At 43.3% G+C, this 12,294-nt stretch overlaps 1 protein-coding gene across 3 annotated transcripts in view; it reads right to left on the bottom strand.

Moving 5' to 3' along the window:
• Nucleotides 1-6,551: 6,551 nt before the first annotated feature.
• Nucleotides 6,552-12,294, bottom strand: part of LOC119652225 (kinesin-like protein KIF21A) — a 195,176-nt gene continuing 189,433 nt past the window's right edge. For all 3 annotated transcript variants that reach the window (XR_005249520.1, XM_038056180.1, XM_038056179.1), the window contains one exon: nt 6,552-8,632. Coding sequence is in view for 2 of the 3 variants with exons in the window: in XM_038056180.1 (XP_037912108.1) it covers nt 8,563-8,632 (70 nt within the window). In the remaining variant the exon portion in view is untranslated. The remainder of the gene's footprint in view (nt 8,633-12,294) is intronic.

Here is a 12,294-nt window from a genome sequence, read left to right as displayed (position 1 = left end):
CGAACCTTCGAAGCCTGTCCCAGATATGATATCCAAATCATATCATCCATCATCATCATTTAACAGCCAACTAGGGACGGAGCCCGTATTTAGGCGATACGTCGGATAACATATACAAGATAACGAACTGCGGATTATTCAATTAGCAGTGTCACTCGAAATGGTTGTTGGAAGTACCTGGTTTACGCGGAAAGCGGTCCACAAACACACATGGGCCTCTCCAGATGAACCCACTTTCAACCAAATGGACCACGTGTTGATCGAACGCCGCCACCTCTCAACCTTGATGAATGTCAGAACATGTAGGGGGCCATTATAGACTCTCGTTGGTATAGTGCTCCGAGTTCGAATAACAACACCACTCAGAATTCCCCTTGACAATCAGGTGAGAGTTAACATTCAAGCCATCCACAACATAGCCCTCCGAAGCATCTATAACAGGGAAATAGATGCCGCAATAACGGGGAAATCTGATTTTCGGCAGAATGGGCATATTATTAGTACTTTGATGAACTACTGAACAACCAGAACATCGGCGAGTTGGAGGTCCCGCCAACTGAACACGACGTACAAAGACTGCCACCACCAAGTATAGGAAAAACAGTTCGTGCAATTCATCGGCTTAAAAATCATAAGTCGCCAGGAGACGATGGAATTACAGCCGAATTGCTTAAATATGAAGGCGACCAATTACACTAAGTGGTTCATCAACTTGTGCTCGACTAGCAAAGAGACATTATCTTTCTCATTCGTAAAAAGGGAGATATCACACAGTGCAGCAATTATAGAGGTATCACGTTGCTGAGTACCATCTATAAGATATTCTCCACTATCTTGCTACGCCGGGTAGCCCCATACGCCCACAACATCATTGGCCCATACCAAAGAGGCTTCACTCCAAGCAAATCAGCAACAGATCAGACTTTGTCTCTGCAGCAAGCGATGGAAAAATTGTTGGAATATGGACAACAGTTGCACCATCTGTTCTCAACTTTAAAGCCGCCTATCTTGGGTCGAAAATCACAACCGATAACAGCTACGATGATGAAATCCGCGCACGGTTGTTGTCAGACAACAGAGCCTATTTCAGCTTATAAAAACTGTTTCGCTCTAAACGTCTCAGCATAGGATCAAAGCTCTTGCTGTACAAGACTATCATCCAGTCCTCATGTATTCCTCGGAAACGTGGGTTCTTAGCAAGAAAAATTGCGAACTCTTGGCCGCGTTTGAGAGAAGAATTCTCCGAAGAATTTGTGGCCCCCTACATGAGGATGGACGATTACGTAGCATACACAATGACGAAATCTATGAGCGATACCATGACCGTCCGGTTGTGGATAAAATCCGGCTCATTAGGTTACGGTGGGTGGGTCACTTAATCGGTATGGATGAGGATGATCCCACCCGGAAAGTCTATAAGGGCAATATCTATGGTAGAAAAAGAAGACGAGGCAGACTCTGCCTAAGATGGAGCGATGGCGTAGGTCAGGATGCCAGGCAGCTTTTAAGGATATCGAATTGGTGGACCTCGGCGCAAAATCGGAATGTCTGGAGTTCCTTATTAAGGCAGGCCTAGACCGGATACCGGTTGTTGCACCGTTGATGATGAATGATTACCTATGGAGCGGTAATCTAGGCAGAAAGAACCGGACTCAGCATACAAGCCAGGGAATTATATAAGCTCCAAAAGCTGGCTTGCGTGTGTATCAGTGGGGCAATGAGGACATGCCCAACGGCATCTCTGGAGCTCCTTCTGGGATTAACCCCTGTCTATCTGCACATACAGATGCAAACAAGGAGGACAATATTTAGGATGGCCGGTAGTATGAGTGAAGCGGGGAGCTGCCTAAATCGAAGGAAGATTGATATTCTTTGTAGACGGTATCCCGAATTCTTGATACTAAGCGATAACATGACAACGAGGTTTCACTTTGATAAGAAGTTTGAAACACGGTGGAGTAACAAAGCAAACTGAGAGAGCGTGGCTGCAACATATGGCTTAAACCAGCAACTGATTACTTGGTACACTGATGGATCCCTCACAGCAAAAAGAACGGGTACCCGTGTCATTGGTCCAAGGAAAATGTACTTTTAGCCAATGGGCAGGTACACTAGCATATTCCAGGCGGAACTATACGCCATAGACAAATATGCCTCCTTTAATCTGCAAAGGAACTACAGGAGGCAGAACATAGCTATTCTCACCGCTAGCCAAGTAGCGATCAAGGCACTTAGGTCCAACCAGGTTAACTCTATACTGATGTGGAAATGTCTTGAGAGACTGAGTACACTCGGCTCGTCCAACAAGGTCTGGATACTTTGGGTTCCAGGCCATGCTGGGTTAGAAAGCAACGAGGCAGCGGACGGACTAGCCAAGAAGGGAGCAAAGACTCCTTTACACGGGCCAGAACCCTTCTGTGGAATCGGAAACGGTTTCATGGCTATGAATCTACGAAATGAATTGGAACGGCTGAAGGAACTATGCTGGGAGGGCCTGCCAGGGAGGATGGAGGATACGAACCCATACGAACAAAGAATTACTTGAAACTCACCAAAAAGAACCTCCTGGTCATTGTTGGCTGAATTATCACCTAGGGAAGCTAGGGATATCTACGAACACTGCCTGCAAGTTTTGTGAGGAGTATGACGAAACCTCTGTACACGTCCTGCGACAGTATCCGGCACTTGTGCAAAGTAGGCCGAGGCATTTTGGAGAACACTTAATCATCATCATCATCATCAACGGCGCAACAACCGGTATCCGGTCTAGGCCTGTCTTAATAAGGAACTCCAGACATCTCGCTCCCGCACCGAGGTCCACCAATTCGATATCCCTAAAAGCTGTCTAGCCTCCTGGCCTACGCCATCGCTCCATCTTAGGCAGGGTCTGCCTCGTCTTCTTTTTCTACCATTGATATTGCCCTTATAGACTTTCCGGGTGGGATCATCCTCATCCATACGGATTAAGTGACCCGCCCACCGTAACCTATTGAGCCGGATTTTAACCACAACTTGACAAGTTTCCAAGGAATACATGAGGACTGGCAAGATCATAGTCTTGTGCAGTAAGAGCTTTGACCCTATGGTGAGACGTTTCGAGCGGAACAGTTTTTGTAAGCTGGAATAGGCTCTGTTGACTGACAAAAACCGTGCGCGGATTTTATCATCGTAGCTGTTATCGGTTGTGATTTTCGACCCTAGATAGGAGAAATTGTCAACGGTCTCAAAGTTGTATTCTCCTATCCTTATTCTTCTTCGTGTTTGTGTTTGACCAGTGCGGTTTGATGTTGTTGGTTGATTCGTCTTCGGTGCTGACGTTGCCACCATATATTTTATCTTGCCTTCATTGATGTGCAGCCCAAGATCTCGCGTCAATCACCGCCTGCTCGATCTGGATGAAGGTAGTTTGTACGTCTCGGGTGGTTCTTCCCATGATGTCGATATCGTCAGCATAGGCCAGTAGTTGGGTGGACTTGAAGAACATCGTACCTCTTGCATTTACCTCGGCATCACGGATCACTTTCTCGAGGGCCAGGTTAAAGAGGACGCATGATAGGGCATCCCTTTGTCGTAGACCGTTGTTAATGTCGAATGGTCTTGAGAGTGATCCTGCTGCTTTTATCTGGCCTCGCACATTGGTCAGGGTCAGCCTAGTCAGTCTTATTAATTTCGTCGGGATACCGAATTCTCTCATGGCCGTGTACAGTTTTACCCTGGCTATGCTATCATAGGCGGCTTTAAAGTCGATGAATAGATGGTTCAACTGTTGTCCATATTCCGACAGTTTTTCCATCGCTTGCCGCACAGAGAAAATCTGATCTGTTGCTGATTTGCCTGGAGTGAAGCCTCTTTGGTATGGGCTAATGGTGTTCTGGGCGTATGGGGCTATCCGGCCTAGCAAGATAGCGGAGAATATCTTATAGATGGTACTTAGCAACGTGATACCTCTATAATTGCTGCACTATGTGATATCTCCCTTTTTATGTATGAGACAGATAATGCCTCTTTGCCAATCGTCAGGCATTGATTCGCTGTCCCATACCTTGAGCACAAATTGATGAACCACTTGGTGTAACTAGTCGCGTTCATATTTAACCAACTCGGCTGTAATTCCATCGGCTCCTGACGACTTATGATTTTTTAGCCGATGAATTGCACGGACTGTTTCTCCTAAACTTGGTGGTGGCATTATTTGTCCGTCGTCTTCAGTTGACGGGACCTCCAACTCGCCGATATTCTGGTTGTTCAGTAGTTATCAAAGTACTCAACCCATCGCTCCAATATGCCCATTCTGTCGGAAATGAGATTTCCCTTTTTGTCTCGGCAGAATGAGCATCGAGGTGTATAAGGCTTCATCCTGCTGACTTGTTGGTAAAACTTGCGCCTGGTGCGGTTGCTCCCTGTACTTTTCGAGTTCACAGACTTGTTGGTTCTCCCAGGCTTCCTTTTTCTGTCTGTGAAGTCGGTTCTCCGCTTGACGAAGTTCGTGATAAGTGTCTGCGTTCCTTGAGAATGCAACATTACTGCGACATAATTCCGTACCGTAGCTAGCTTACATTCATCATCAAACCAGCTGTTCCGATTTTTCTTGCGGCTGGGGTCAAGCATGTTTGTGGCCGTATCAATGATAACGTTCTTCAGGTGGTTGTAAAGATCAGCATCAACTAATGTGCTTCATCTCCAGGATCTCTGTTGACTGCGGTTATACCTTATCGGTGTTGCGGAGGGCTGTGTTGTGAATGGCTTCAATATTCACTCTCACCTGGTTGTCAGATTGGATTGTTGGTGGTGTCATAATTCGAGCTCCGAGCACTATGCCAACGAGATAGTGGTCCGAGTCTATATTGGCCCCCTTATGCAGGGTGCGGCAGCATAACTTCCTTTTTTAAAATGCGCGCCACTCAGTTAGTTGATGTCATAGCGGAGTGCTAGTGGTCTCGTTCAAGAGGGGATACTGTAAAGTTTTGTCCCGACACGGTTCAGTCGACATCATGCGTTGGAATAGTGAGGAGCGTGCCTTTGCCGTTGAGGTTTACTTTTCAAGCGGATGTTCGGTTATTGCAACACAACGTGCATTTCGGAATCGCTTTAATTTAGCCCCGTTGGCTCCCGTCCCAGACCGCAAATCAATTGTTACATGGGTCACTACATTCAGACAAACTGCAAGTGCGACAAAAGGAAGAACTGGAGTCCCTCGGCCCGTTAGATCACCTGAGAACATTGAAGCAGTGAGAGCGTCAATGTTGCCATCGCCACGGCGTTCTGCGCGCAAGCACGCATCTGCCCTTGAACTATCCGGTCGTTCTGTGAGAAGAATTCTTCGTGATGATCTTCATTTTCATCCCTATAAGATGGCGATAGTGCAGGAACTTTCAGAACGTGAGTTCAATTCTCGGATGAACGCGTGTGAGCTTCTTCTTGATGTCGTTCTCGAGGGTGCTATTGTTTTTTAGCGATGAAGCCCATTTTCATTTGTGTGGGTCGGTTAACAAACAAAACATGCGTTACTGGGCTGACACCAACCCTCGAGAATTGCATCAAAAGCCTTTGCATTCACCCAAAGTCGCAGTGTGGTGTGCAATTTCCTCAGTTGGAATTATTAGTCCCTGGTTTTTTGAGGAAAATGAGGTTACAGTGACAGTGAATTCGGACCGGTATGTAAACATGCTACAGAATTTTTTTTCCCCACGACTAGAAAATTTGGATTTGTTTCCAGAGCGCCTTTCCAGAGCGCCTTATCTCAATTAGAGGCGATTTGGAATGGCCGGCACGCTCTCCCGATCTGTCCCCTTGTGATTTTTTTCTATGGGGTTTTTTGAAATCCCGTGTTTATGTGAACCGTCCAAGAACCCTACAAGATTTGAAGACCAACATCCAAGAAGAAATTGCCAACATAGCACCTGCTATGCATCCAGATCAGACATTTGATTGAACCAAATGGCGAAAGCAATCACGACGCACCGAGCCCGCTTCTGAACTGGACAAAGGCTGAAGAAATATAGAAGAAGGTATTGTGGAGGGCTGTCCTGTGAATGGTTTCACTGTCAACTCTCACCTGATTGTCAGAGGAGATTCGTGGTGGTGTTGTTATTCGAGTCCGGTGCACCATGTCAACGAGATATTGATCCGTGTCTATATTGGCCCCCCTATATGTTCTGACATTCGTCAAGGCTGGGAGGTGGCGGCGTTCGATCAACACGTGGTCAATTTGTTTAAAAGTGGTCCCATCTCGAGAGGCCCACGTATGTTTGTGGGCCGCTTTAGGCGCAAATCGGGTACTTCCAACAACCATTTCGTGTGGCCCTGCTAATTGGATCATCCGCAGTCCGTTACCATTTGTATTTTCGTGTAAGCTATGGGAGCCAACGTATCGCCTGAATACGGGCTCCAACCATTTCGTGTGACACAGCTAATTGAATGTTTCGCAATCCGTTGTCATTGGTATCCTTATGTAAGCTTTGGGAGCCATTGCCGTAGTCATTGTAGACAAATCAACCCTTCACTTTCATTATCTGAAAATTCCTCTCCAAAACCTTAAATGAAAGAACAAATTTGATCATATAACTCTTCAAATATCTTCTTTATTCATCATATCTTTATCTTTTCCATTTGCATTTTATAATCAACATATACACATCAAATATTGTACGCAACTATTAGTAATTTGTTCATCCGTTTCGTCGCTCTCTTACCTAACAATCTAATTTATTGAAAATAAAGCGTGTTTACACAATAAAATATTTCCTTTCATACATACTTTCGTATTAGTCACTTTTTCTCTTGAAATTACAACACAATTTTCCCTCATTATTGTTCCATCACTAAATTAATAATTTTTAGCTCTACATGTTTACAGTAGATCCACATTAATTTCCACAGCATTGTCTTTTATTAGTTCTGGATTCATTGAATGATTTCCTTTCAATTCGATGAATCCATTGAAGATATTACAACCTAAAGGCGTTTAGATAATAATTAGAATGGTTTGTCTTACTTAGCTGCAGAAGTTATATAGATTTCAGTTTAAAGTAGTTTTGAGAGTATAAAGAATATATAAATCACCAATTGTTACATAAGTTCTAGTTAGATGCCTAGCGCGTGAATTGTTTCCGTTTAGATAAACCAAATTAGTTCAGCATTTCTTGTAAGTCTAGAGGAATATATTTGTCGATTTAATAACGCTCTTCCGCCTTATATAGAGCCTTAAGAAAATATATAAATATTTGTTACGATAAATCTTAGATTATCTCATAAAACCACAAACAAGAAGGAAATAGTTGCCATTTTTTCATCCCTCGCCAAGTCGTCCTTTCGATTTGCATTGCGGGCCACTACTACAACTTCTTACAAACAATTTGTGTATTTAGTCGTGACTTAAATTTATTATTGTTATCTGAATATGTTCCATAGATTCCTACTTCGCCTGTAATCCACATTTGATTTTCAGTTGATGCTTTAAATCGCTACCTTACACGCCTATTCAAACAAGGACTTACACCTGTAGTTTGTGTTGTAGAAAAATATATCGAATATGGATACAATTTATTGGTATCCGTAATTAAATGTATATATTAAAACATCTTTTCTATTGCCTAGTGTTCGTAGTTTATCGTATGCGTAGTTCTATTTGTATAATCAAAAGCCTCCGTTTTTCTGTGTATGATTCAGATGCGAAAAAATATAAAATATAGAAAAGGCTGTACAGTTGTATCGTTTTTAAAAAAAGGCGCGTTTGTAAAAGTTTAATAATTGAGTTACTGGAAGGATTCTGTGATGTAAAACGTTAGCTCCTCCTCGTCTTGTTTAAAAAAAACACGAAGTCCTGACGCAAACGCCAACCAGATCATCCCCGAGCGCCTTTAAAATAACTCCTCCATGTAAACACACGTACATACTCAATGTAAAATAAATAAAGGATTAATTCAACATTGTCGAATAAAAAAAGACAACAAACGACCACAGAATAAAATAAAATTCAAATCATAATTTCTTACTGAAAGTCATTAGACCGCTTGAGAATGCATTCAATCGTGTCCTATTCAGAAGAGACGTTCGATTGGGGATTCGATTCTTGGACGACATTGACGTCGACAAGGACAAGGACGTTAATGTCGATGCCGTGGTTGTTGCCGATTCGAGACGTCTCTGCAGGTCCCTATTCAATCTTAAATTTGAACTAAAATATCGTTGACTTCCCGACGTTGATGACAAGGACGACGACGAAGCAAGACCCAGAGTCGATGACGCAGGACCAGCCACTTGATATCGATGCAGTGTGGAAACTCGGTGATTCCCAAAACTCGTCGAGGATCCCGAGTCGGTATTTCTTAAAGCTAATAGTGATGTTGTTCGTGTTCTTGTCGGTGTTGTAACTGGCGATGATAGTGATGGTGGTGATAGGAATGACGATGATGATTTTGATGATAGAGGTGATGAGTGTGTTGATGTTAAAAAAGATTTAATGTTAATATTTCGTTTGATTGGTGAACTAGATCCGGTCGAATGACTGCGTCGAAACGGGGGTGTGTAGTCTTCCTGGTGACCATCACGTGATCTTGAATATCAGCTATCCTCGAGTGAGTATTGTCGCTTGAGAGCTGATTTAAATCGCCAGATTCGTACTTTTCCGGTACTAGAAGGTTTTCGTTTGTCAATTGCAACGGGAACACAAGAAAAAAAACAAATAAAATATAAAATAAAATTAGGAAAGAATTGAAATAAAATTGAGCGAAGCAAGAGCAAAACAAGATTAATGGAAGATATATAGAAAGAGAGATTAGGATTAAGCGTTATTAGAGGGGCAGAACGTTAGATCCGAGTCAATCGGTGGAGTAAAGAAATTAGTAAGGATTTCAAATATTAGAAATTATAATTAATGGTGGAAAATATCAACTTAGTATAGAGTACTACTCGTTTATCAACTAAACAAATGAGCATTCAAATGAGTGATATGATGAGTGCGAAAGTGTTTTTTGGATTAGTTTTATACTAAATTCTACTGAATTGTTTCATCAAGACCATCTGAGCAATATCCTAAATCATCAAATAATATTTTCAACGACAACTCTGATCAGTATTGTGCATATCCAAACAAAACAATTCAAAATATTTCATTGTTGGAACAATATTCTAAAAGGAGAGTTAGCAATAATCTGCTTTAGGGCGCAGTTGGCTCTTTCCTTTTTCCATAATGGCTTGGAGCATTATTTCGTTGCGGCAGATCTACACCCGTGAAGGTTTTTTATAATGAAACAGATAAATTAAATGAATGATCCTGAACTGATTGAGAAAAAGGCACCAACCATCATCGAGCCAAATGGTTCACGTCTGCGTAGAGTAGAAGTATGTGAAATAATTAAGACTTGCTTCTTTCTATTCGCTAGTGATATTTATTATGGTTGCAAATACCGTGCTAATCGCTAGAAAAAGCGCGTAATTACACTTAGGTCAGAAGTATAGTCAAATGAGAAGGTAGGATCCCAGCCGCCGTCGATTTTTTGTCAATCGCTGTGACCCAGAAGGATGACACAGTTCTCTAGAGCGTGCAGTCGGATTTTTCTATATACTGTGAGATCTCCGAAAACGGACGTAAGCCATATATTCCGGCCGCTTTTCGTAGGAATTGTTTCGGTCGGTGCACGATCTTGCGGACTCTAGCATTCGGACAACGAACCGGCTAATCTCCAACAAATATTTTTGGCCAACGAGGCGTCCTAGCCACGGGTCTTGCCTTTCATTCTACCGGGCTCCATTCAACTATCCGCAAGGAGTTTGCTGTCAGCCATGCTGAGCTAGTGTAGGGGGCTACGCCTATTACGAAAGGCCGTTCTAAAGTCACCTCCGCCATCGCGCCACACGCAGTCAGCGGGCCCTCGAACGTGGGAAGCACACATTCAGTCTGGACATCGGTAAGCCCAAGATAATCTCCTGAAACCTCTCTTCCAGAGGGACATCGCCTCGGGTTTTCAGCTGGGGGCAGTGTGCCGTGACGAACCGATACTAAGCACCCAATTCAGAGCACTGACTGGGACAAGCGATATGCACACCCGAAGGACACGCTAGCAATTAGACAAATGTGCGACGTGCCCGCCATCGGCTGAAAAGAGCGCGGGCGACCACGAAGCCGGTTGGAAAGCGGGATAAGCCCCAGTCGCCTCGTGCTTATCATTCCTACTCGTTGAAATCTGTATTCTAATTAGTTCTTAAGTCCGCCCTGTTTTAAATAATTAAATTAAAATCCACTTGCGTAAATTGAAAAGGTCTTTCCCATTTAGTCCGATCCGACATCAAGTGGATGCGGACTTAGGACCTCTCAATCCTTAAACAAAATATGTTAAGCTCTGGCCAAGTTTTAACCTTAAGTATGGGCGGATTTACGCTCAATATAGTTCACGGTCGTGTCTTCTTCTGCAAATTATATAAAGGAACGTTTAACATCTGCGAGCCGCTTCGGCCCCGCTGCTCCCAGAGATGAGGCAGTGTCTGACGATTTGCCTCTGGCCTGATAAGAAACCGTAAATCGGTCTTCGTCTAATATTTTTGAAGTTTGGGTTCTAAGCCCTAAACGATGGAGTGGACCAAAAAAAAGAGGAAGTAAGTTGCTATTTGGTCCGGTCCAACAGCAAGTGAACGCGGACTTCAGACCCTTCAATCCTTAAAAAAAACCCGGAGTATTAGTTGTATACGGTAAAGGGATATTACAAAAGTGGTACCCGAATAAACTTCGACGAAATTTTCGTACATTTCAAGCTTTTTTCTTTGTTTTGCTCTTATGTCTTTCCATGTTGTCTATTTGCACTGTTGTGCATTCCGTGGGAAAATTCGTAACCAGTTCTACCAACAATTTCAGAAAGACTTATCATGAAGCTCCTGGGGATTGAAGTACCTGCCATGTAGGCATAATCCCATGGTCCTTTTCGGACATGGATGGATTTATAATAATAATAGTTGGCGCAACAATCCATATTGGATCAGGGCCTTGAAGTGGGTTAGAGCACTTCATTCAAGACTGTAACGGTACACTACAGTACACTGTAAGAGACAATGTGGTCAGCATTACGCTCGCCCGAGATTATTACACACAGCTGAGTCGACTGGTATCCGACGTCAAATCACGATACAAATCCCACTGCCACCAGCGAGATTTGAACCGCGACCTTCCGTACGACAGCCTCGTGCTCTAACCACTCAGCTATCCGGACACGGATTTGGATTTGGCGATCATAATGAGAGCCTAACCGTGACTAGCACAAAAGCACTGGTTTATACTGTGTGCATGCCCAGCGTTCTTACCAGTGGATGCGAGCCCTATCTAACAACTCTAACACAATTAAAGAATACGACCCTGAGTTGTGAAGCGCAACTGCACACATTGAAGTCACAGAAAGCTTTGCCCACAATATGGGCGCAACCAAAACAATCATGAAAGTCCCACAAGGCTGCCAAGTGCAAACACCCTTTTCGAAAGCACATTCTCAAAAACCAGAGCTATTCCGGTACGAAAATACCAGATAAACTCCGGTAAGGCTCCGAAACAAGACCCACTTCAGATAATTCCCTTGCAGACACTGGTCCAATTGCCCTCTTCGCGCACGTGAGTTGGTATTTCCCAACGAGAAAGAGATGTCAATGAAAGTCTCTCCAACCCTATCTGGACTTTTGAGAATGTTGAAAGGTCCTAGCAACTGGAGAAGAAGCTTGTGTAAATCGGCCAATGATAAAGCTAGCCTTAGTAATCGAACCAGGTGAAGAAGATCTGGAGAAATGACTGCGATATTATCCATATAAGACTTAAATGCAACTAGTGGCACAAGGGAAATCTCTTCTGATGTTGGCTTTGGGTTGGGTTGGGTATTTTGAGGGTAACCAACAGTGGATAAATCCTAAAATTTCCATAATCGACTCCATTTCTAACAACGAAGAGAGATGTAACCTTATTACCCAACACCATACATGCAAAAAAGAGTGTAATTTCCTCCATGCCCGAACCGGAGCCAGCTTTAGCTAACGCTGCTATCTATCAAAAACTGAGAACAAGCTTCCCATAATGTCAGGTGCCAGAACCTTAATGCTACTAGATACACCAAACTTTTCCTTCACAACCACCAAACATACTGCAATTATCCTGTTGAAACCAGAAGGCTTACAAAAGTATTATTATTGGCCATAATTCACTAGCTGGACATGATTTCAGAATAGGGATTCTTCAAGTTGATGCATACCCATCCTGTAATGAGGACACGGAATCCACAGAGCATTTGTTATGTGAGTTATGGACACATCAGACATTAGATG

This window comes from Hermetia illucens, chromosome 3 (assembly GCF_905115235.1).
Source record: "Hermetia illucens chromosome 3, iHerIll2.2.curated.20191125, whole genome shotgun sequence".
Taxonomy (NCBI): Eukaryota; Metazoa; Arthropoda; class Insecta; order Diptera; family Stratiomyidae; genus Hermetia; species Hermetia illucens.
Note: the sequence above shows the minus strand (reverse complement) of the source record. Positions and strands in the feature narration are given on the sequence as shown.